This window comes from Echeneis naucrates, chromosome 23, assembly GCF_900963305.1.
Source record: "Echeneis naucrates chromosome 23, fEcheNa1.1, whole genome shotgun sequence".
NCBI lineage: Eukaryota > Metazoa > Chordata > Actinopteri > Carangiformes > Echeneidae > Echeneis > Echeneis naucrates.
Genome location: NC_042533.1, coordinates 15,932,724 through 15,959,361, shown reverse-complemented (window position 1 = coordinate 15,959,361; position 26,638 = coordinate 15,932,724). Strand labels below are relative to the sequence as shown.

The window sequence follows — 26,638 nt, the reverse complement described above, 5'->3', positions numbered from 1 at the left end:
ACTTCTCCTTTATCTCAATTGCGCGGAACACAAAGTTCAAGGCCGTCTCTTTTGGCTCTTGGGATAGGCTAATGAGTTGGTGGTAAAGATCTGTGGAGCTATCGACCTTATAGTGACCTCTCAGGATGGTGAGGAGTGCGGAGTGTCTCCAACATGTCTCTCAACGGGCTCACAACCCTGATCACTGCTTCAGTTATCTCAGTCTCTACGTGCCCCTTTTCTGCTCCAATCTCAATCTGTCTGACGAGACTGAGGTAGGACAATTTATCGTTTTGCCCACTTTCCCCTATTTGTCCAATGATTTAGAACTCTCTCCTCAGTGTGACCTCAGGCAACGGCGTTCAGAGCGTGCTGTATAAAGATGCCGCGGTTGTTAGAAACCCATTCTAACCACTGTATGCTGTCGTGCGAATAAGATTTAAACTGATGTTTGTAATGATCGGGCGGAGGAATGGCTAAGGTTTTGGGCTTGAGAAAATTTGTGAGAAATACTTTCATGCAGGCCGAGGCTATGGTCGATCTGCTGAAAGGATCCACACCCGTTTCCTGGATGTAACCGTTTCTGAAAATGGTACAAGCCTCAGAGAGAATGTCCACGTCGTTTTGACAATAAAACAGCGCTTCTTTTTCAAAGTTAAAGACTCCTGACCATTTCGTACCACGCCTCAAACTCCCTCTTGCCCGTGGCTGTCATGCGGTCTGTGCAGTAATCCTCAGCTCGAGGTTAAGGGCCTTCGTACTTCAAACGCTGCTCAGATAGATAGATAGATACTTTATTTATCCCAGACTGGGAAATTGCAGTGTAACAGCAGCATTACACATAGGGAATAAAATATATAACATGAATGCATCTGGGTGTTAAGTCAGTAGTTTGGCAGCGGTGGAGCTGATGACTTCACAGGCTACCGCTGCATCAGCTGACGGGGGGATGTAAACAGTGATAACAATGGTGTACGTGAACTCCCTTGGTAAATAATACGGGCACATTCCTACAGCCAGCAGTTCGATGTCTGGGTGGTATAGAGACGTTCCTTCATGACATTTGGAAAAGTCTCTGTCTGCCCGTACCAAACTGTAACCTGGGACCTCAACGCTGCTGTCCGGGATGTGCGAGTGCAGCCATGTTTCACTGAAGCAAAATATGCTACAGTCACTGTATTCCCTCTGGATCTTCACAAGCGCTGCCAGTTCGTCCGTCTTGTTCCCCAAAGACCTCACGTTCCCCGTTATGATCGCTGGGACCGCTGGTTTGTGTCTTCTCCTTTTTTCCCTCTGTTTCGCTCCGGACCTGCAGCCCCGGCGTCTCCTCCGTAGCTCCTGCGGGACCACAGGCCTGTCTCGTTTACACAGCGCAATCAACTGCCACAACTGCCGGTGGCGTTCTTCCAAGTTACAAAAAGTAGGAAAGTAGGAGAAAAACCAAACCAACCAAAGCCATTTCGCAACTTTAACAGAAGGTTGTGATTGAACAGAAAAAAAACAACAAAAGAGCGAACCAACAAATTAACGAAGTTTGCACGAAACACGACGAGGAGCTGCGGCTACAGGCTGCCGCTAGAACAGCGCCAAAAAAAAAAGAGCTAAAACCGTGAGGAAAATAGCCTTTGGTTTTATCAGCAAAACCTAAAGCTTTGGGCATGGCAGAGAGAGACATGGTCAGAAAACTCAGCGAATCTAAGTATTTATGACCGTAATCGCTTTCTGAAAAAAAAAAAAATCACTTTGCTACCCTGCATGACCAAGGACGGCTTTATGCCCAGATCTATCATGGCGTTGAGGACCAAGTAGCTGTCAAAACCTTTAGAATTATGTGCTATAAAGACGGCTTTCTGATAAGAGGCCGTTCTGAAATGTCTGAGAAACTCTAGAGCGCATGTCACGCCGTGGGCGTTCCATCTGACGCCGTCTAAGGTTTTTGTGCACACCAGATATGGCACGTGCACGCCCTGGTCGTTCGTGAAGGTCTGCATGTAACACAGATGCTTCTCGCTCCCTGACTCCTCGTCCCCGGTGACCTCCCCGCATATGTTTCATTTGAATTTTTGACACACGTGAGGTTTGCTCTTGCCGTTCATAGCGACGTACCACAGTCTGTGACATTTTTCACACTGTTTGTACATCTTACATTGACTGGCGTACGACCCAAACCCTATTCTCTCAACAGGCTCCTTGTGTTTACTCAGACAGTAAGCAGACGGACACGTTCTGTTACAATCTACACAAAGGACGGGCTCGAACCTGACTTTAAAATACGACCTGTCCAGACACACGGAGCAGCGCCCTAGACAGCAGTGGCTGCAAACGCTGTCGTACCCCGTGTAACAGTACTCACACACGTGACGGGCTCCAAGAAAAGATTGTAAATTTTTCATGCCGTAATAGTGATTCTGGTGTAAAAACATAAACACCAGTTTTGTCTTTTCTAGGGTTTGGGGTAAGGAATTTGGAGAAGGCTTGTGTGCCTTTGTTTCTATAAAACACTACAATTTTACAATCCAAGACCTTCTCAAACTTTGAAACATCATCGAACGTCAAGTCCGTCTGATCATCGAAACCTACAGCCGTCTGAAACTCTCTGGCCTTTCTCTCAGCCTCTCTATCGCAGAGATGGGGATGCAGTAGGTGTGCCAAATTAATAGCAAAGCACATTTTGTTGTGGAGATTTTCCACCATGTACAAAAATCTTCTACTCTTTTTCAAAACCTCCTCGTCCAACATTTTACCTACGCTTCTTTTCCCTCCGCCGCGAGGGTTGTGAATCAACTGCACCACTAATTCAAGACCGGCATCCGTCATGACAGACATGTTGGACTGAACCAGTTCATCCAAGAGATTCTGAAAGGCGGAGAGACCCCCGTCAGCGTTCTCAGCTCTGACTATAGAGGACACGCTCTTACTCAGTCTGTCCCCTCTCAGCTCCATCTGTACGTCACGAGGCTGTGCATGTGAGAATGCTCTTTCAAACAGGTCATGAGCGGCTCCCATCACAGAGCCGTAAAATTCTCCATAATCGGCTACGCCCGTCGGAGTCAGGAAATTTAAAATTTGCCTAATTTCTATATTATTGAATCTATTTCTAATCACAACCCCCTCTCGTCCTCTGCCCCCCTCCCTTTCATCCTCCACAAGCTCTGCCCCTCGGCCCCCCTCCTCCTCTAGCTCTACCCCTCTGTCCCCCTCCCTCTCATCCCCCACAAGCTCTGCCCCTCGGCCCCCCTCACCCTCCCTCTCCTCTAGCTCTACCCCTCTGTCCCCCTCCCTCTCATCCCCCACAAGCTCTGCCCCTCGCCCCCCCCCCCTCCCTCTCCTCAGCCCCTGAAACTACACCTGCGTTTCCCCCCTCCTGAATCTCTAACAGGTGTATGGCCCTGTCTATGGCATTCAAACACTCTGTGTGTGAAACAACCGGTGGAGAAGGTGAATCAAGCCGAGAGAAATGAGGAGAGACAGGGGCTCAGTCGCAGAATCATTTTCTATAGTTAAATCGTTTATTACAGAACAAAGTTCATTTACAGCATTCGTTAGAGCTTCAGGATGATTCAACTCATCTATAGCTAGGTTTATCGCCAGAAAAGGGTCGTCTGAAAAAAATCCTACAACCGTCATTCCCTTTTTGGTCCATGTCACACCTTTCTGAACTCAAACCTCATACACCAGTGCATACAACCTGTCAAGGAATCAATCGAGGTGTCTGCACAGTATCCTCCTGCAGTTTGGCGACCGCGTGTAGGATGGCGATCTAATTCTTCTTCTGTAGGAAGAGGACCTGCTTCTTTTGTATGATGAGGACCTTGGTCTCTTGTATGATGGGGACCTGTTTCTTCTGTAGCGCGAATTCCTCCTCTTCTCCTTCCTATAGTCTGAAAAAATTAAATAAATAAAATTATGTCCCACCGAGCTATACACGGTTGAAGCTCTGTTCATGCAGGTACACAGTTTGAAGTACAGGCTGATGTGAAAAAATAAACTTACAATCTCTTCTGCTAGCAGCAGAGGAAGAAGATGAAGAAGAAGAGCTGCTCAAAGACTCCTTGGATCTTTTCCTAGATTCTCCTCAAGCTTCCTCCCGTCTTAAGACCGCCGGGTCCTGGAATAGCTGTTTTTCCCCGTATGGTCGCGGCTCTTCAGCCGTGGCTTTCCGGGAGCCTCCGGCCTCTGGAACTGTCTCTGGTACGGGCCCGATCACGGCTGTAGCGGTTGCTGGTGCGGGAGAACTTTCTCTGAAAACTCTCTCAATTTCGTCCAGATCTTGCGTACAAACTACCGGGAAAAAATACCGTAAAAAATAAAAATAATAATATGAATATAATCTTGATAAAGACACAACACTTGCCATCAGGAAAATCATCAAAAGTCAGACACTCCAACTCACCCTTTAAAAGACCGCCTGTCTTTTAAGAAAATATACACATCACAAAAAAAACTTTTCAGAAACAATCAATTAACTGCGTTATCTTAAAATGACTTACCGTTGTTCATTTCTTTCTTTCGTCGCTCCGAGTGGTCAACTGATCACAACTTCGATCAACCTCAATCGATCGTTTTGTCAATACACAGGCCGTGCTCGCTGTGCCCCTCTGTGTGCTTCTTGGGTTTTTAAACCCCTCCCTGTCACGTGGGTGTAACTCATCTGTGATTGACAGTCAATTGAGTGTTTTTTCTGGTAAACGCAGAGTCCGAGATTTTGTCCCTCCAGACTCACCCTGATAGTTTTTTTTTACCCTTCATAGATAAAAAAAAAAAACTTTTTACCAACTGTAATAAACACAACAGAGTCAGGGTCTTGTCCTTTCTTGGAATGAGAAGATGGACTATTTCTTTGTAAGGTTTGCATAAAGAGAGAAACATAACTTTCAGATTAGTCTAAAAATTACTCTTATTCAACACACTCTGACTATCTTGTAATGTGAAGACAGCTTCTTCAGACCTTTGATTCTTAAATTTCAGATGATTTAACACCATTGTTTTGTACTCCCTCTTTGTAGAGAGAGAGAGAGAGTGAGAGAGAAACACTCTGTGAATATCATCCTTTTTTTAAATACATACTCAATCTGCTCCTTTCACTCTAGCAAAACACGTCCTCCCTCTTTGCCCATCAACCTGGAAATGAATTGAGTGCCATTCTGCTCGTACCCTGCCCCCCCTGTATGATCTGATTGGTTGTAACCTCAGGGGTGTGGACACACTAGGGGACTGGTTATGGACGGATCAGTGGGTGAAAACCTACCTCCTATCCAGTCAACCCTGAGTAGAGAGAGAAACACTCTGTGTGAATATCGTCCTCTCCTTTCATTACAACAGAGGTTTGAACAACGGACGAAAATTACAAAAGACCCTAGTAAGTAACCCCTTCACAGGGAGAAAGCAGAACTACTCCCTCTTTGTAGAGAAACCCTCTGAATATCATCCTTTTTTTAAATACATACTCAATCTGCTCCTTTCACTCTAGCAAAACACGTCCTCCCTCTTAGCCCGTCAACCTGGAAATGAATTTGCCGCCATTCTGCTCATCCCCGCCCTCGAATGATCTGATTGGTTGTGACCTCATCGCCAGGGGCGTGGAAAACACCAGGGGAGTGGTTACGAGCGGGAAACGCTCTCATTGGTCGAGACCGGAGGGGTCAAATGTTCAACTAAGATCAAAGGACCTGTCAAGTTTGATGAGAAGGTGTACATATTACTCTCTGTCGTCCTTTCAGGCCAGGTTCATAGGTCCTCACATTGTGATAAAGCAGATCTCAGAGGAGAACTACTTGATTTCCATTCCAGAGCAGAGGAAGAAATCGCAGCTTTGTCATATCAATCTGTTGAAGCCTTACTACACCCATCCAGTTAGGCCGAGTGTGGTAAAGGTGCAGGGTTCAGAGTGTGTCCAGCCTGTCCAGCTCTTGCAAGCACTGTAGTGGGTTCCCTCTCTCAGTCAGTGGCAGTGACAGAGATGGAAGAGTCTCACAGTTTGGATCAAGCACTGTTGTGTGGTCAGCTAAAAAACACTGAAGCAAAATTTTGATAGCTTGTTAGGCCATTTGCAAGAGTCAAAATATGCTGAGTTGGCTGAGCTAATTCAGTTTTCCAAGTTTGTTTGGGGATACACCTTCATGAAGCCACCTTGTAGAGCATGATCTAGAGGTGGGGGATGCAAAACCAATCAAATAGCACACTTACTGTGTGTCTGCTGATAAGTGCAAGTATTTAGATGCAGAGGTCAAATATATGCTTGACAACAACATTGCATTGCCACTTCCGCGAATGGATGATAGCATCGATCAGGTTGGAGTTGCAAAATTTGTGAGTAAATTTGATTTCCTTAAAAGGTATTGGCAGGCTCCACTGTCCAAATGAGCCCTAGAGATTTCTGCATTTATAACTCCATCTGGCCTGTATTCATATAAGGTTTTGGCTTACAGAATGCACCAGCAACATTCCAACATTTGAATATGGAAGGTTGTGTTGTCTATTTGGATGATGTGGTTGTCTACAGTGACAGTCTTGTAATGTGCATTCGCCTATTGTTTCAACATTTGGCTGATGCCCATCTGACAGTGTTGCCAACTCCTTAGTAAGGAAAGTAACTATTGGCTAAAAGTCGCTAGAAGTTGCCAGATGACGTCATTGCCTAATTTGCATAATTGACAATTGGCATGTGATAGTAATGGACACTGTAGGAGAGGAATAACACACCCTAAATGTCTTAGAACTACAAATTTACTACAAACTACTAACATAGTACTGTTTTATATGATGACATTTTCATTGTGTCTAAAGGAGTTTCAGTTGTGTTTCACTTTAATTAGTGAGGTTTTTCTGCCATATATTTTTAATAGAAAAATGTATGGAGATATGTTGAATTCCAGGCAACCTGTAACTCATGTTTTTCCCAACTGTAACTCGTGAATGTACACTGGCAGTCAAAGTTGTAACTACCCACTCATGAACTCGTACCTAACCAATGTACTACGAGTTATGACTTGTGACATCAGATCACTTCCTAAACAAAGTGGCAGCTTCCATGGATGCAGTCGTACTGCGCCTGACACTCGGACTTTAGAACAATTTAAATTCATACGTTGCAATCAAAATATTACACAGGCGGTGCCCAAATATGTCACTATGTAAAACTATGTAATGTACAATTACGCAGCATGGCAAAGTTAAGCATGCAATGTTAATCAATTAATCTTGTATTGTCAGTCAATACAAAATATGGTGCAGAATAACAACAAATAAAGTATAAGCTTCTGTTAACTTATGCACCGTTTCCCCTCCTGAGTCTCACTCAAATGAGCAAGTTGCAGGCACCTTTGGCATCATGTTGGCTTGTTTACATACCAGAAGTCACAACTTGCCTGGAACACTTTGAGGTCAGAACTCTGAGATTTCAACTGGGAAATTTCCAGTGTACTTAATGATGTCCACATCTCATAGTTTGTCTTCCTTTTGGTGTTTGAAAATAAACTGCTGCTTTTGCTTTAACTTCTTGTGTCACCTCCCGTTATTTGTCATGGATTTTGAGCCTGTCATGAGTCATCAGTGCATATCCAATCATAGAATGTGAGCATGTCGTATTCAACGTGATGCCTGCTAGCTGGCCCTGGTGTCACCACCTCGAAATCTGATTGGTTATTGCAGCTGCATGCTTCTGTTCAGTTAAAGTGTACATGTGTACTGTTTGTTCTGAGGGCCTCAGGCCAGATTTCTTGGAAGGTGAAATTTGACTGAATAAAGGCTGTAACATAAATATACAAAACTGGAAGCTTCGCAACCAAGAGGAAAGCTATGACTTGAAGAGAATAGGCTATGGGGAACAATTTAATATTTATGGAAAAAGAAAATCCAACACATTTAAAAAAATATGTATATTCTAATCTAACTGGCCACTTGGGAGTGCAGGAAACCTACAACTGGAAAATGGATGGATATTTCTGCATACTTATTCCATGTTGTGGGAACACTTCTGGAAACAGAGCCCTCATGTAAGGGAAACAGGTCTTTCCAGTTGAACTGCATTTTAAACGCAAACGTAGTAGGTCAGACAAAAGCAGAACATAAAGTACGATATGTACACATTTGCAGGGTGGTTGTCCATCATGCTTCCTTGTTGTGGTCTGTGATGTCAATTGGTAGTGGCCCATTACCCACAAGCCGAAAGAGTGCATATCACCTATGTTGCCTCCACCTATCGTAGTGGAGGCAACATGATTTCAACGAATAAATCTAATTTGATGGCTTTATCGAGCTATAACCCTTGCTTGACTTAACTGTGCATGTAAACGTAGTGTTACAACTCTCCCCAGCAGCACTATGTATTTGACATTAACATATATGGTCTGTGATATTCTTGCAGGGATTTGATTACATTTAATTTGTAGAAGACAAATGTGTGTTTTGTTTTGTTTTTTTTTTTGTGCAAAAACTTCAGAGCTGTAGCTGAAAAATTCTGTGAGTTACTGGTATTTAAGCAAATAGTGTTTCCCTTACTTTAGTGACAATAGTGAAATTGCATGTAGGGATGAGCATGAGTGTGAATGCTTGTTCGTCCCCATGTGTCTACCCCACAACAGACTAGCAACCTGTCAAGGGTGGATCCCACCCTCAAAAATGAGCTGGGAGGGGATGGAACAGCATTAATGATGGTTTGTCATTTTGAAATGAGTCCTATGAAATAAAAACAAAAACAAATTGCCACCTATACAGCATTTAGATGAATTCATGTGTTAAGGGTCATATTGGTGTCTGTCATGGAATGGAAAACTTCATTAAAAGATATTTTAGTCTGGTCAGTTGCATTACACTGTGGGTGGCAAACAAAAATAATGTGACAGAACACTTATCCAACAACTTAAGTGACTGTAGATAAAAGTTTCTGTTTAAGAAGAGGTGAACATTTACACTTGTGAATCCACAGTAATCCATCACTTCCTTTAGTTGATTCAGTATTGAAAATTGCCTTAATATACATATTTTTCTGTTAGTGCATGCCATCGATACATTATTTGTTATATTGGCCTTCTTTCATCAGCAAGGCTGGACATCCTGTCAACATGGTTTCAGCATCACATCTTGAGGAAACACTCTTTAGCATTGTTCCACACCTGAATTCCCTGCACACAGAGAGAAGCAATGAAAACAATGTTGTCAAAATGTGTCAAAATGTCACCTTCAAAGCCTGACCTGCTCTTGTTTACCTTCTTGCACATGCTGATTTGCATGACGGCATAGTTGATGAGTGCTTCCCGCAGGTCTTTGTCCCTCTGCTCCTCAAAGCGCTCCATGTCTTCCCATGCCCGTTCAATGTGTTCTCTGCAGCGATATAAATTGAAATATAAATTGAAATTGTTCTGATAAACCACACACACCTCACCTGTCAGAGATGACAATTGAGAAAGGCATTCATCATAGCTGACTGTGACATTAACCATGATAGGCATGAGCTCAGGCCATTAAGGAGGTCAAAGAACAATGTCCTGAGATGTCTCTTAACAGACTGGTGCATTGTGTCTGTTTTCATTGACCTTCATTACCTTTCAACAACTGATGGAGACTGACGGAGAGAGGTTGTCAATCTCTCCCCAGTTTGTCCCTCTTTCAACTATGATGCATCTAAGCCCCTCCCTCCTAAACCATGTGAAAGAAAAATAATAAAATCCCTCTCTAAAAAGGGACACAGGACAGCCATTTTGTCAGCTTCACAGTTTTATATCATTTATCAGTCATTTATATCAATAGTTAAACAAGCGACATTGGGTGGCCTACAAAAGCATTTGAATTAAAAAGATAAGGTTGTATGGTGGGCTGTTATCAAATATTTTAGTGATCAAGTATTCTACTGAAAATTCCATTGATTAATCGAGTAATTGGATAAAACAGTCTAGTTAAAGAGCAATTATAAATATACATGAGAAAATAAGACAATCCCTTAATAATGAACAATTGCTTCCATTTTTAGACAATCAACATTTATCTTTATCATCGCTTTCGTCATCGTCATGTCTTTCCTCCATAGAGACAGAGTGCATTTAGTGTTTCCAGGTCTGCTTGTTATAAGCAATGTTGGGCTTGTTCTGTAAAGTTGTTTGCAAATATTGTCAGTCGCAGGTTGCGGGTTTTGGGGCTTGTTTTTTTAAAGTGTGGTTTCCTATTTGGGCTTGCTTTGCTCCCTGTATGAACCCCTCCTGATTCTCTCCCAGCTCTCCACAACCACAATAAAGCTAAACGCAGCAGTTTGTCCTTTTTCCTGAAACGATCTGTCCACAAACTGCGACACGTTTGCGCTGGCACCGAAAAGCGCAAAACAACAACAACAAAAAACAAACACCAACGACAGAACCCCCCCCACCCCCCCCCAAGGGAAAAAAAAAAAAAAAAATATATATATATATATATATATATATATATATATATATATATATATATATATATAAACAACTCCACAGCTTACAGACATAGCGCCAAATCATAACAAAGTTACATCAAGGCACTTTACATATAGAGCAGGTCTAGACCAAACAACACATCTCTACTGATAAAGAAGTCAAAATGCTAAAACCAGTAACCACAGTAATGGTGCAACTGACCCATGCACGTTCAAATACTTGTGATTGAAGACTGCAGTGAATAAACCACATTAAAGGGAATATCTGCATCTTACTTGTTCTTTAACAGGAACACCAACCCATACACCTTGCCGCTCTAACCCACATAATTCTTGGAGAGCCCCTCTCTCCTGTTTATGGTCCTTTCAGTTGGATTAGAGTAATAACCAAGGTATGGAATCGGCAGATGCACCACCATGTGCTTCACAGAGAGATAGATGCCCACCAACTCACCTGAGCGGTTGCCTTATCCTTCCAATTGCTGGTAGGCATGCTTAGGACTCTGGAGGGACAGAATGGCTATGAACTGAGATGTGGATCTCATGTCGACCGACTGCTGAGCAAGATGGCACCAAGCGATCGTGATGGGTTTGTGGAATACTGCCTGAACCAAGGTATCCTTTGGACAGGTACTGACCAAACTTATACTTTACCCGATCTTAGTTCCTGGTTACAGATGAAATCTCAGGTGAAGTGTATAGTAGGCCGAGCAGCTTCACTTTACACCTATGAAACACCCACGCAGCTGAGGAAGGACCAACGTCCCTTCAATAGATCGAAAGAGAAGTCGACGGCATTTTTCCTCACTGCCAGTGGCGACCACAGCTCCAAGGGACGTCTACGACACCAAAGTCCTCCAAACCCAAACCGTATTGTCTCCACTGCGACAACAAAGAACACTTCCTGAAATGATAACAGACGGACAGCGGTGTTGGAATTGTGGACGATCTCAAAAGGTTTGCACCCTCAAGCGACCGTGCAATACCTGTAAAGAGCAACACTTCACAGTACTGCATGATTCTCATGGTGACCACTCCGACTGCAGAGGTGTACCTGGATGGACCAAATAAATCCCCCAAGGTGATGTTGAAGGTTTTGAAAGTCTTACTTCATAATCAAGAAGTCTCATTCTGCCACACGCTATGCAACGCTTAAAACTTACAGGCCAGTCTGAAAACCTTACTCTTTGAACAGTTCACCAAGATGTGGTACAGCTTCACGGTGCCTCAGTCACCTTCTATGTGTCTTCCGTGCCCAAACCCAAAGAGAAGTACGTCGGGCATTCACCGCCGACAACCTGGGGCTCTCAGAATAATCATATCCAGTGAGGACTCTCCAACGGACATACAAGCACCTTCGCCACCTTCCTCTGCCTCCTGTAGACCATGCGCAGCCCCTGCTGCTCACTGGATCCGACATGCCTCATCTCCTGACTCCCATCGTCCCCGGGCAATTAGGCCCTTCAGGGGGGCTCATTGCAGTCCACACCAAACTCGGCTGGGCACTTCAAGGTCCCACCAGTATCATCCAAGTTACTGCAACCCAACAGCAGTGCCTATTCGACCATCTCATCTACCTCTGAGCTCTTCAAGAACATTGAATGACTTTGGCAAATTGATACGCTGCCTTTTTTTTTTTTGACTACAGGCCAGGTAAAGAGGCAGCTGGAGGCAGCTGGAGAGACTGAACCAGCGAAAGGCAGCAGGGCCTGATGGCATCACACCCAGGATTCTTAAGGCCTGTGCCTGCCAGCTGTCTCCTGTACTGAGACATCTGTTCAACCTGAGCCTGAGTCAGAAGAAAGTCCCGATGCTGTGGAAGGTGGGGGAGGCACTGTGAGGATCACATTCTTTGATTTCTCCAGTGCTTTCAACACCATTCAGCCTCTGCTACTGGGTGAGAAGCTGCGGGTGATGGGCGTTGACGACGCAGTGATCTCCTGGATTACTGACTACTTGACAGGCCGGCCACAGTTTGTCCGTCTGGGCAGTGTGCTGTCTGATGTGGTGGTCAGTGATACAGGAGCTCCACAGGGGAATGTACTCTCTCCCTTCCTCTTCACCTTATACACCACCGACTTTAAGTACAACTCTGAGTCATGTTTACTTTACTGTATATATTTTTTATTCTTATTGCAAATATTTTTTATGTATTTTATTCCCTGTGTGTAATGCTGCTGTTACATTGCAATTTCCCAGTCTGGGATAAATGAAGTATCTATCTATCTATCTATCTATCTATCTTATACGAGCGAGAAGCAGGTGACCAGATTGAAGCAAGATCAGAAAGCCCTGAACCTGCTCCAGACATCCACTGTCAGGGTCGAGAGAGTCCAGAGATATGCTACACTGCTGCTTGCCGAGCCAACTACACCACACTTCAAGCGCCGATGGAAGCAGTGTTACCGAGTCTTCACAGCACTGAGAGTAGCCTCGCCAAAGACCCACAGCGTGCCGAGGTCTATTATCAGGAGATCCAGAAACTGGAGAAGATGGGCTACGTTGCAGTGGTGCCACCTGAGATGGTGACATCCTGGTTTATACCGCACCATATGGTGCAGCACAACAACAAAGACAGGATTGTCTTTAACAGTTCCTTTCAGTACAAGGGGAAGTTTCCCAATGATTTTCTCCTCCATGGACCTGCCCTGGGGCCATCGCTGTTTGGAGTTCCCCTTCAGTTTTGGCAGTACCCAGTTGCAGTGAGTGGTGATTTCAAAGGTATGTTCCACCAAATACGCCTGCTACCATCCAACAAACCAGTCCTGCGCTTCATCTGGTGAGATATGAAGAGGACAGAGGAGCCAAAGATTTATGAATGGCAAGTCCTGCCATTTGGTACTACTTGCTGTGCCATCTATGCACTGCAGTGACACATCCAGGACACAAGTGAGTCAAACAGCCATCTTGTTGATTGTGTTGAGCAGCCATTCTATGTGGATAACTGCCTCCACAGCACCCACTCTAAGGAGGAAGCGAAGGATCTTGTCGATGGTCTACGCCAGCTACTTCACACCGGGGCTTTGAGATCCACCAGTGGGCTAGCAAGGTTCCAGCAGTCATCGAACTTCTTCTGTCCAATGTCAGAAGCGAGAGCAGTGAGCTATGGCTTTCCCAGTCTAGCATGGACCTTCAGGAGCTAACTCTTGGGCTACAATGGGACTGTCTCCATGATTCCTTGAAGTACAAACATAGACCTTTGGAGAGAACAGAACCCACACTGAGGAACGTTTATAAGGTACTCGCCTGTCGGTATGACCCGCTACATTATATTGTACCATTTACCACCAAAGCCAAACCAAAGATTTTAGTTCAGGATCTTTGGAAGGAACAAATCGGTTGGGATGGGTTAGGGTTAGGGTTCATGCCTCCATGACTGATGGCTTGCCTGGGAACATGAGATTACAGACCTCATCCAGATGGAAATCCCTCAATGTTGTGCACCTGTGTCCACAGACTCTCCAACATACAGCAGAGATCTGCACATCTTCTGTGATGCATCGGAGAGGGCTTATGGGTCAGTAGCTTATCTACGGACAAAGGACACCCAGGAAGAAGTTCATGTCTCCTTTGTCCTTGCCAGGTCCCGTGTGGCGCCAAAGAAGCTCAACTAGCAAGCGTACTTCACAACAAGCTCACCATACCCATCAGGAGGATCACTCTTTGGTCCGACTCAATCATAGTTCTTCACTGGATCAGATCAGAATACTGCCACTATAAGGTCTTTGTGGGCACGCACGTGGCAGAGATCCAGTGTCTTACGGAAGCAAATAACTGGAGGTATGTGAATAGCGCAAATGACCCTGCTGATGACATCACGCAGGGGAAGACACTGAAAGAGCTGTCACGACCACATCGTTGGCACCAAGGCTCCGATTTCCTGCATCAAACCGAGGATCATTGGCCGACCAGCCCATCATCCTATCCCAAGACGGATAATAGTGAGCTGAAGAAATCCTCCTTCTGCAGACATGTAGTTGTTGACACCAATCCTCAACTTCCTGATGTCAGCCAGTTCTCCACATTGAAGGAGCTCATGCGGACAATAGCACGGTCCCTTCACGGGACGGCCAATCAGAACTCTGACTCACCCACTGAAGCAGCTTACTATGTTAAAGCTGAAAATCTCCTCCTAAGACAGGCGCAGCTAGAGTCATTCCTTGAAGAGATCAAAGCCCTCATCTCCGACCGACCACTATAACTTTTGGTCTGGATTCATCTGTCACTACCTGCCCAGCCTGCAGGAGAGACAGAAGTGGCAGAAGGATGGGAGACAACTTGAATCAGACCAGGTAGTACTCATCGTGAATTCCCAGCTCCTGCGAGCTTTTATTATTAGTTTAATTAGGGTTTATGGTCATGCTGATATTATGTCAACTCGTATTATTTATCTGAGCAAGGACTGATGCTAGTTTATGCTGTTGTTTTAAGTTAAACAAATGCTGTACATGAGCCTCCTGTGAGGAGTTGTTCATTTTGGGATTAATATAATATCGTTGCTTATTGATACAGTTCTTTATTACCTTTATTATCTTTATTATTTATGTTTGTGCATATGGTATTATGCTGATGGGTTTCTTTGTATTGTGATTACAGACCGCAGTGAACAAACCGCATAATTCTTGTAGAGTCCCTCTCTCCTGTTTAAACAGCGTAAAGAACCCTGAACCCTGAAGTTTTTACAAGCTGCTGAACAGAAAAAATTAGCATTTAAGATGAGAATAGTGGATACAGGCAGTAAGACGAGAGACGCTTTTGTCGGCTACACATCAGCTTCGAAGACCGGGCAGTCAGAGTCGGCTGGTTTATGGTGGAACACAACTTGGATGCATTCCCTGAAAAAACGAGTTCCGGAAGCGTATCACCGTATTTGTAAATGAGCTTACAGCCATGGCCAAAAGTTTTGAGTGAAACTAATATTAATTTTCACATCTGCTGCCTCAGTTTTTATAATGGCAATTTGCATATACTCCAGAATGTTATGAAGAGTGATCAGATGAATTGCAATTAATTGCTGTCTGAAAGCAGACATCAAGCAGACCAAGGAGCAGACTTGTTTCATCTGCTGCCATCCTCACTTTTCAGCTTGTGAACGCATCAACATTGAATTTCTCTGTTATGTATAGATGTTTGTATAGAGGGAATTTTATTTGTAAGCATAAAAAATATGCTTACAATGTTTCTTCAGTGCTGTTGATCTATGAACGTACTAGTCTCTTTTAATACAACAATATGTTTGTTAAATAAAAAAAAACATTACTTTTTCTATTTAGGCTTAAAGTAAATGTTGTATGATGTTGGATCTTTTAAAGGACAGTATAAAAAATTAACAAAAGTGAATATTCATTTAACATTATTCATATATGAGTACTAAGGATGCCAGATAATAATTTTAAAATTCTAAATACATATTAAACCAAATAAATAAAAAATAATTTGCCTTTTCTTGTGTCTGACAGTGTTGACAAAAACAAGGTCATAATTGAAAAAAATTTTGATTTTATGAAGAATTGCACAATCAGGAGGTTGCACCGTTACATTGCTGGAGAGCCATGACCTGGGTCAAAAATGATATACGTTCAGATTTAGTAATTTAACTAACTTAAGTTTTATTCAAATTCTCAAGAATCAGTGGTTTGAAAATATTTGTGATGAGGATGCTTTATTTTATGTTTAGTCATGCTTTGACATGTTCTCTCTCAGTTTATGCGTTAATATTATAATTATTGGCTATAATAAGAATGTGGGTTGTTAAAATCATCAACTTTAAAGTGCAAGTGCATTGTTATAACTTCATCGACATTTAAAGTATATAGCAGTAAGCTATAGTTACTTAGTCATGCCAGCTTCAACAGTATATCATTGTTTATGTATTTTGGTCTGTTTGTTTTTTCACCTTGGCTGGACATTGGCTGGAGCATTGCTGCTTTACTTCTGTGTGTTTATCCATTTAATATTTTCCACCAGCTTTGCTAGTAACATCTGAAATCACAACTCTGCATGAGACATAGCATGTCCAAGTAACAAGATCACAGTCAATCAGAATGTCTCATTCAGAGGTCAGGCTGTCAGGTGATTGTATAGCCGATGTCTCTTGAGAGCAAAACCTAATTTTTATGATTTTATAGTGAGGAGAAGTTGGTCTGATTTTATTGCAGTAACAGCATAAAGAGATAAAGAGACATGGAAAATAAGATATATTGAGAATTTAAGGCATTGGCGCTGATTTTTCATGATAAGTATGAGCAGAACTCCTGATCAGATAAGGATAGAAACTTCAAATCAGCTTTAGAAGAACCTAAAAACATTTGTTTAACTTTCCGAGTTTAAGTATTCTTTGGTTATTATGGTTTACAGTGTTTTTATTTGTAAGCTAAAGAACATTTTCATTTTTGTTTGTTTTATGGCTGCTATCTCTTATTACAGGGAATCCATGTCATTATTGAGTAACAAATGTATTTATGTCAGGTTGTGCTGATTGTGAATATTTGCAGTATGTAGTGACATTTTTTTAGAATTCAATTATAAGGAAATACAAAAATGCATAAAAAATCCCTGGTGGGTCTAAAAGGGTTTACAGACTTCTATAGTGCTGGATTTGTCTTAATTTAAATTCATTTAATATTTTTTGACAGAAAATGTCAATGTTTCCACATGCAGCTGCTAAAATGAGCCTCCCAAACTCACTCGCACTCCACTGTTTTATCCTTCACGGTATCTTCTCCCTCTGCTATCAGCTCCTCCAGCAACTTGAGTCTGGCTTCCCTCTGCTCAGGGGCTTCCTGTCCAAACAACTTGTTGGTCATCCCTTTGAACGAGAATGTCCGCACAATCTGAGGGGATTTCAACATAGAGACGGTCAAAGAGTAGTTGGAGCTCCATGTCCTCCTCACACCTCCACAAGTGTCAGAATGAGGGTATATGTGTGTGTGTGTGTGTGTACTCCTGTAGCCAGCTCTTCACGCTGCTGCTTTTTGGAAACCAGGTCCTGGGAGGCCATCTCAAGTTCAAACTGGGTCAACTCATGTTTCCTGCACACCGCTCTGCCGATGCAAAAGGTCCAACATTATATTAAACACTAATAAGTGCTGGGGTCATAATCAGGTAGTATAATGATAAACAAAGCATATCTTAGTAAATTTGATTTGATTTGACTATATGACTGGTGTGTAACTTGTGTGTTATTTTGTGTAATAAGTCAATTTCTATATTTCTCTCCTAAAGAGTTTAAATATGTGCAGTTCAGGTGATGATTTATACATTCGTAACTGTTTCATTCTTTCATTCCTGTGTGTGGCAAGAGCTTGGCTGGAAAGATGGGATGTATGAGACCAGATTTCTGGCAAAGGCACTGTCAAAAAGAGGAAAACAGCAATATGGTTCAACCTGATCTGGCAAGTATTGGTAAATTGGGTGCAATTGGAATATTCTGATTTCTCACATCTTGCACCTGTCACCAGAACAGGAATACTGTCAATAATATTGTGAAAAGCAAAGTCCAGACTTTAGGTTTAAGTCAGGCCTGACCCAACTAAGAGAAAGTGGAAATATAAATGTTTTGTTCATCTCTTTGTATTGTTGTACAATGACATACCTTCAAATCTACAAGCCTGAGACTCAGTCTTATTTATTCAACAGCTAATAAACCTTTAATGACAACCCAACAAAAATGTGACGAGAACCATTCATACAATTTATGAGGGAATGCTTTTTGACATTTCATTTTTCTGAACAAATTTTTGGAAGTACCTTCTTGTATGTGGTGTAACATAAAAAGCCTCATCATATGAAAGTGCGTTACCTCAGAGCCTCAGCATAGAAGAGATACTCTTTCAGTTGGTCTGCATAATGCTCCTCTTCTTCTAAGATATCATCTATAGAGGCAGCATATCTGCAGATAGGAAAAACAGCAACTCAATATTCAATACAACTGCTAGAGTGAGTACACTGTGTGTGCAGATATTATATTTCTGTGTGTGGAGGGCATGACTTAAGTAAATGGAAAAAAAAACCAGAACCAAATACTCACGCATCCATATGATGACCGGCACTCTGCAGTCCATCTCCCATCTCTCGTTCTATGGCACTCCACTCACTGTATTGAACAAATGAATTTATACATACACACACAACTTAGGAAAGGCAGTTGGTCATTCATATTTCTACTGTTTAAGATTGAAAACAAACTCATCATCATTTCAGGTCCCTTTTAATCATAAACAGATACACTTTCAAACCTGAAGACTCTTCCATAGTTCCCATGGACCTTGAAAACACCATAAAGTCGATCAGCAACTCTCTAGAAGAGACAGAGACTGACTCAGTGTTCAAATAAAAACAGAGTGAATATTTATGGTTTAAATTCAGATTTGTAGTCTGGGTGGATCTCAAAAGAATGTCTTGGCCCTCAAGAATCAAGAATTACTGTCTGTTGCTCCTAACATTTGACTGGGGTATGTTTTGTTTACAGACTTGCCAACCACAAGAAAATGTTCAGATTCCCCCTCTCACCAATCAACACCCTTTCAACATACAAATCAGCTTTGAAGAAAACATACATCATTCTACATGTGTGCTTACACAGAGTGTTGGCCAGGAGTAACTTATTTGATTAATTATTAGTCAACTTGTTCAAGAAATAGAAATTGAAACTTGTTAAGTGTCAGGTGAAGCGAATGACATCAGTTATGATTCTGTTCCATTTAGTCCTTAAATACTGAAACAGCTGTTTCACATGAAATAGGACTAATGAAAATGAAGCCTATTAAGATGAAAGTCTTACAGGAATCTACAGCTGGCCTCTGTATCAGCTGAAGTTCCTTGGTGGCTTATGTAAATGCAATAATTGTATGGGAAAAAAGTGGTTATTTGGTAATTTGGTTGTTTTGAGTTTGTGGGGGGGTTGGGGCTGTGCCCTCCGCACACACATACATGCACATACATATACACACATCTACACACTGAACAATTAATAGCTTGCAAATAGGTAATGTTAAACAAAAATTATGAATGCTTTGAATTTTTCCAAGGTTGTCAGGCCTTTCTTATCTTAGTTCCCAATTTTCAAACGATCTGCATGCAAGCAGCCCACCTCCTCAGACTGAGGAGAATATGAGATACAATATATTTCATGTTGTTGTTAATTTGCACCCTCTTTAAAAAATAATCATTCCCCCCCAGACATCTACATGGGGCTGCTGCATGCAGTACCACCCGTTCCGAATGTGCTCCTTCGTCAGTGTGGTGGTGGTTATAAAATTTAAATCTCAGGCAGGAGAGACTCACTGCTCTTGCTCGGAGAAGCTGAGAAGTGTGAGACTGCAGCTCATCACTATAGTGTTTCATATCCATCAAGCGTCTGTATAAAACAAAACAAGGCGAAATATAAACATTCACGTATTTTCAACAAAGATATTTAAACTGTAGTCAAGTATTTACTCATCCTTTGACTTTTTTTTATTTAGGAACTATTTCCATCAGCTACAACAATCATGTGATTATTAGGTTCTACAATCATAATATAATAATGATTAGTTAATTGCCTTAGGTGTCATAATTTGCTTTTTACTTGTTTTGAAAATATCTGCATCACTTTGGACTGATGATAATGATATTGCAGTCCAAAGTATTCACAAATTATTAAACAAAAACTTATTTGCCATAATGATGGGTAGACCAATCAATATCATTTGGAATGAGGCAAGGCGGACATTCTATTTCTTCACAACTTCAGATGCGTTTGAGTGATCTGATTAAAACTCAGTTGAAATATTCCAAACCTTCACACTAAGGCTTATTCACACCATTAGGGAAACAAACTGTGGAACACTGAGTGAGTAGTTGCTGAAACGCTGTAAGTTCTGTGATGATGCAACAAGCATGTGATTGGGCTCATTTAAACCAGCTTAAGTGACTTTTCTGTGTATTCATGGACACATGTCCCTCTGTAAACACCTCAAAAGACCTTTAAAGGTGTACTTACATGTCCTCTTTCATTATAAAACAGGTCTAAATTTTATATAAATAGCAAGTCCAGTCTCCACAATCCAAACAGGAATTTGTTGAAAGCTGAAATCTGACATACTTTCATAACTTCACTCAAAAAAAAAAAAAAAAAAAAATCTTTGGGTATCTCCTTATCAACACTTAACATACATTAGAAGAGTCAGTTATGGCCCTTTTGGCTTATTATTGTATCATAGTTTTTAGCAGCTTAGAAAAACATATAGGTTAAAATTTAGAATGTGTGGATAGTGATTTTGACATGACTTGTGACAGAACTCCAAACTCAAACGAGTTCTTCTTAAAGTGTGATTTATTCACACTTACTTATGAGTATTTCTCACCCGAAAGGTGGCACTAAGAGCTCTCAGTCTTGAATCTGCCTGCAGGAGAAAAAGGAGCTGGTCAAGCTTTTACACTAACTCCATTGTATGAATTCTGAAATAAAACCGCTACAAAAGTCCAGTACCTTTGCCTGAAAACCTGTTTCATACACCACTTCTTTCCAGCTATGTTCCTGCCAAACACAGGAGGAAAGAACTGTTACTAATGGATAAATCATCACCTGAGCTGCACCGTCCCTGAGCTGCACCATGTACCTCAGTGAGGAAGTGATAGAGGATCTTGTCATTGGAGAGTACCCGATGAGACGCCACACGTAGCAGGAAGTTCTCCAGACCAATCCTGCGGCGCTCTACAAAGTCTGGGTCCATGTTGTCTGCTGATAGCTTGTGCCACACAAACTCTGCCTGCAAGAGAGTTCAAAGAGCACTTCAGTCTTCAGCGTTTTGCAGCTGTACAGTGAAGGTGGGGGTGTTAAGGAGTGTTGACAACAGGAAGGTAAAGGGAATAGTTTACGGCTCAGCTTCATTCTAAACAATAAAACATGTTACAAATTTTTATGCAAATAGGATTTCAAATAACATTGATTTATTTATTTTTTTCACTTTTAAGTTTTCAGTTGCTCTTTTGTCATTTTACATCACTGGCATCAATCTCAAATAGGTTTGGTAATTAGTTTGTTTGTTGAGCCTAATTAAAGGGAAAATACGTAAAGAGCTTGTTCCACAGTATTAAGTAAGTCACAGGTTGCATGCAATATGAGAAAAAAGAAAGACTTTTGTGCAGATGAAAGCATGAAATAGTGCAGTATCTAATAAAGGTATGAAAATACTGGATATTACACCAAAAACAAAGAGAGATCATTGTAATGTAAAGATTTTTGTGTGATTCAGTGTGCAAGTTTGTTAAATTTAAAGTGTATTAAAGTGTATTAAAGAAGGTTTCCAAAAAGAGCCCCACTCCATGAACTTCATGCAACAACATGTTCCTGCCTACACCCCCCCCCCCCCTCCAATGCCTGCCTGCCTGCCTGTCTCTCTCTCTCTCTCTCTCTCTCTCAACCCAACCGGTCGAGGCAGATGGCCGCCCCCCCTGAGCCTGGTTCTGCTCGAGGTTTCTGCCTCTTAAAGGAAATTTTTCCTTGCCACTGTTGCCAAGTGCTTGCTCATCGGGGGATCTGTTGGGTCTCTTTAAATAAATTTATAAAGAGTTTGGTCTAGACGTGCTCTATATGTAAAGTGCCTTGATGTAACTTTGTTATGATTTGGCGCTATACAAATAAATCTGATTTGATTTGATTTGATTTGAAAAGCAAATTCATCATGTTAACTGGGCAGCTGTAAAAAATCCACTGCTGAGTAGAAAATAAGGAAACAGGAACAGCTTCTGGTGCCTCTGGAGTCCCAAAAAGTCCCAAAAGTTCCAAAAATCTCTCAATGCAGGATCCTTCAGAGGCTTGTTGAGGTGTGCTGTATTTCGGCCACCTTTAACCGATGCACACAAGGAGAAACAATGGCAGTGGGCTCAGAAAGATATGAAGACTAATTTTGAAACAGTTTTATTCAATAATGAATGCATTATTCATTCATTACTGCATTACATTGGATGGTCCAGATCAATGGAGTTCTGGATGGTTAGTAGATGGCCACCATGCAGCCACCATGGCTGCAACATCAGCAAGGAGGTCGTGAAGTGATGTTTTGAGCTGGAATCATAGGAAGTGAGTTGGTAGGCCCCTTAAAGGAGCCTGGAGGTGTAAATATTGCCTCAAAAAATATGTGGAGTACCTAACTGCCCATTTTCTGCCATGAAAAAAAAAAAAGAACCATGCCGTCCACAGAAAAATCTTTTTTTATTTATTTATTTAATTTTATTGGTTTACCAAAACTGATAAATTAGAGAAGAGAAATTAGAACTTGAGGCTAAATTTTGAAATATAGATTATTAGGGTGCACCTGAAATAGAATATTTGGCCATATTGATACTCACCTGATATCTGATCTTCGTCTTGTGAGATTTTGTCTGGTTTAACTTATTTATTTAATAATTTCTCTATTTATGTATTCTAATCAATTAATTTACTAACTAAAGCTGGCATTCATTTTTATCTTTGCCTCTTGAGTCTCATTTCTCACATTCCATGGTGCTCCAGTAGTCAAAACTATCTGACACACTATCCACAAGTAAAATCAGCCCATCTAAGTGTTATGTGTTACACTTGCATTGGTTTTCAGCAACTGAGTTGCATTTTTCTTGAAATGTGAAAAACCCACTCTACATGGTGAATTGCTTGTGGACTGCTGTGAAAACTAGTAAATTAAGCATTTTCCAGCAGAACATCCACAGAAATCAAGTATTTAGTACTTTGTGAAGAGATTAAGAGTTAATTGGTGACTCTACATTGCCAGTATTATGAGTGGTTGTTTGTCCTTGTCTGTGTCTGTGTGTTAGCCCTGCGATGGTCTAGTGACCTATCCAGGGTGTACTCTGCCCTTGCCCAATGTGAGCTGTTATTTGCCCCCTGCGCCCCAAAAGCGGATAAGTAGTAGATGATGGCTGAATTAATTAATAACTGTAGTACAGCAATGCATCATGAGGGCCTATTTCCGTATGAGTGTCATCACTGACCAGGGTTTGAAAAACAAGAGCCCCAGTGAACTCACCCTCTTCTCAGGTAGCGGGGGGACCACAATGTATGGATATGCAACAATCAGATAGCTCCTCAGCAGCTCAAATTCACTGTATCTCCTCCATAGAGAATCAGGGGCTGGGTTACGGCCGTCTGCCATTGCATCCATTGACCTTCAGATAAGAAAAATATACAAATACCAGAGAGCAAGGGAATACATGTACCAACACCATGAGGACTGTGAAGACACAGAAGGCCCAAAGACTAGAGAAAGAGAGGTGAACACCTGCTCCACCTTTCAAAAAGACAGACAGACCAGAAAAAGAAAGGAAAACACCTGATCCCCAGGTGGAGCTGCTCTCACCTTGTCTCAATGAGGTATACAGTGAACGTCTCCTGCATATTAACGGCATTCTTCCCACTCCTCTTCTCCGCCTCTGCCACGCAGATCTCCATCCTTTGCAGCAGAGTGCAGCTGCCCTCCACCTGCGCCATCACAACGAACGGCTGTTAGTAGCATCAGTGCAATCACACATTTCCTCGTGCTTCCTTCTTTCCACCAACACTATTCAAATGGTTCATCCCTGAACTGTGTCAAATTAAGGTGCAGTGCCTTCACTATGATGGAAAGTTCGCTAACCCTAACGTCAAACATAATTTCACGCGGACGCAGTGTGTTGTCACCCCGGCGGACTAAGGTGAGCTGTAATTTGATGGAGCAGAGAATGGGTCTCACCGAGGTGCTTAAGCTGGCGATTGCAGCGAGCTGCTCTGAGTCATCGTCAGTAGCCACGGGTCCTCCCTTCACATCTTCCGCCATCTTCTCTGTTGATATTGTGGCTGAGTCAACGCATGCGCACGTTTCCTAAGCATACATTCATCCTCATTTATCCTCATTTGTTATGCAGCGCATAAATGTGTACATATGCATATTACATTTCTATGTGTGATAGTAATATATCCATGTAAATGTAACATCCAAATACGCTCATGATTTAAGCAGGTCTAACAAAGATTTTTGTACAAAATACTCCAAAACGCAGCATTGAGATTCACTTATAAGCAAAATACAATATCCATCCAGCCATCTTCTACCACTTTCCTGTTTCCGGCCAATGTTCCGGGCGAGAGGCAGGGTAGCCCTACACCCTGGACAGGTCGCCAGTCCATCACAGTGCCAACACACAGAGACAGACAGAGACCAACAACCACTCACACTCACACTCATACCTACAGACAATTAAGAGTCACCAAATAATCTCAACATTCATGTCAATACAATATATTGAATGAAATAAAAACACATATAATTCATTTTTCATGAAACATTTTAGAAATTGGGCCAGTTTAATTATGTAAACATAATTCTAGTCCGAAGTCTTATAAGAAGTTTTCATGTACACTACAGGCCAAAACCTTGGAACCAAGATAACATTTTTACAAAAATAACTGTTTCATTTGTAAATGTTGCAACAAAATAAGCAAGATTATGATATAAACGTATGTGTGTATGGAGTGTATCAGAATACATTTTTACTATAATAATCAGGCATTTTGGTTTTCTTTTCTTAGACTTTGCTATCTTCCAAAGCTCCTCTGGCTTTAACAACAGCATTGCATAATATTTGGCATAGTGTTTTTAAGGTAAATATTTGAATTGCATTCCAAGCTTTCTTACATTTATTGGTGAGAGACTGTTGCTTCATTGGATACACTTTTCTGACTGATCAGTCTAATACATGCATGGTGCTGGAGAATGGAGTGACACTGTTCCGTCTTCATGATACCCTTCACTTCAAACAAATCTCCTACTCTATCACCTGCAAATCTTTCCAGCACTATGGCACGACCACCTCCATGCTTTATTGTGGGTGCTACGCATGGTGCTACAAGACAGCCACAAATTTGAACCAAATAGTTCAAATTTGCTTTCTTTGGTCCACAGGACTTGTTTCCAGTCGTCATAGGTCAATTTTTTGTGTGCTTTTTCCCACTCATACCTGGTTTTCATGTTCTGTGGATGAAGTAATGAGTTTTGATTTTGCAAATACATAACCCTTCAAATCGGCCTTTCTCAAATGTCTTTTTACAGTTGCTGGAGTTATAGGTTTTGGCCTTGTCATGTTGATTTCCCTCCCTATTAGTGCTGCTGTTTTTCACCAGTCCCTCTTACTGGTGACAAGTTTATCTTCTACTTTTGTAGTAACACTCTTTCTTTTAGACCTTTTTGTCCCATCATATCTTCCAATTTCTTCTTGTCTCTTCACGGTGTAGTGAACTCCTTTGTTGGATACCATTAGGCATTATGCAATTTCTCTATCATGGTATCCTTCTTTCCTCAATATACAAATCTGTACTCTTGTTTCTTAATCAGGTGTTGCAATTTCTTTGGTAGTTTATTAGTGAGATAAACACGCTTAAGATTATTGGGATTTTTGTGTGCAAACTTTTGGTATGCATTAGAAGATCTGTGGTTTTAAGAACCAAAAAACTGGTTATTTTTGTTTTACGTCTCCTCTCTCAGGCTCTTGGGAAAATTTAGATACTGTGATTCTGATTCTGATGACGATGGTGCCTATTTCACCACCACCACCTTTGATGAAGGTGAGGATGAGCATGAGTTCTGGTGGTTTGATGAAGGATAGTCCATGTTTTAGAGAGATAATTAGGGCTTATCATACAATTCTGATTTCATATGTATTTAATCATTAATGAAGCTAATGAGTGGTTACTTGTTATCATCATATGATATGGACAGTTTATGTCAGGGTAAGTGGTTCCTCTGTGGCATCATATTTGAAATCTGTGTGTTTGTGTTGCTGACCACGACAGTCAAAACAACTTTTCATCAGAAAATCTGTTTTTGTTTTCAAGATAAAATTAGATGATGGATGATATATGGGAGGATCAGCTAAAATAGCAGAATGGATATTACACGAGAATCTGAAAATGTTTGTTGTCTGAGTTGGTCTTTGCTGTTACAGTCTGTGCATTGATTCCTCAATTTAAGAAATATGTATTTGGTTCCTTTTGTAAAGCTCTACAGTTGATGCCAGATCTGTTCAGCAGCAGAAGATTCAAACAATGATTAAGGTGCAGATTTATTGTAGACCTAAGTTTATGACTGGGTTCAGGTCAAGTGCAGACCTTTGCAGGTGGCCATGCAAATGTGTAAGATTGCATAGTGTTTATTGAGATTAAGTTGTAAAATGGCCAGACAGAAGAGTGAACTGTGAACATCTCTGGGAATATCTGTCTACATCAGTGAGGTAGCTTCCTGCTGAATAGGGCGG

The 26,638-nt window shown here is 41.6% G+C and overlaps 1 protein-coding gene across 1 annotated transcript; it reads right to left on the bottom strand.

Annotated features, from left to right (window-relative positions):
* Nucleotides 1-7,873: 7,873 nt before the first annotated feature.
* On the bottom strand, nucleotides 7,874-24,170 carry LOC115036865 (sorting nexin-4-like). Its single transcript, XM_029495251.1, has 14 exons — nucleotides 24,082-24,170; nucleotides 23,710-23,831; nucleotides 23,380-23,518; nucleotides 20,974-21,123; nucleotides 20,844-20,891; nucleotides 20,702-20,757; nucleotides 19,658-19,730; nucleotides 18,610-18,671; nucleotides 18,402-18,467; nucleotides 18,174-18,263; nucleotides 17,316-17,415; nucleotides 17,060-17,205; nucleotides 9,186-9,300; nucleotides 7,874-9,101 (listed from the first exon to the last, which is right to left on the bottom strand). The coding sequence occupies exons 1-14, from the start codon at nucleotides 24,163-24,165 to the stop codon at nucleotides 9,054-9,056; spliced, it is 1,299 nt and encodes a 432-aa protein (XP_029351111.1). The 5' UTR covers nucleotides 24,166-24,170; the 3' UTR covers nucleotides 7,874-9,053.
* Between the last annotated feature and the right edge of the window lie 2,468 nt (nucleotides 24,171-26,638).

What these genes read in the sequence shown, in the direction of transcription:
- LOC115036865 (XM_029495251.1), bottom strand. Translation starts at nt 24,165, where the DNA reads ATGGCGGAAGATGTGAAGGGAGGACCCGTGGCTACTGACGATGACTCA. An exon ending in CCCCGCTACCTGAGAAGAGG is followed by an intron (nt 21,124 to 23,379) that starts GTGAGTTCACTG and finishes ACTCTCTTGCAG; the next exon opens with GCAGAGTTTGTGTGGCACAA. An exon ending in TCTATCACTTCCTCACTGAG is followed by an intron (nt 20,892 to 20,973) that starts GTACATGGTGCA and finishes TGTGTTTGGCAG; the next exon opens with GAACATAGCTGGAAAGAAGT.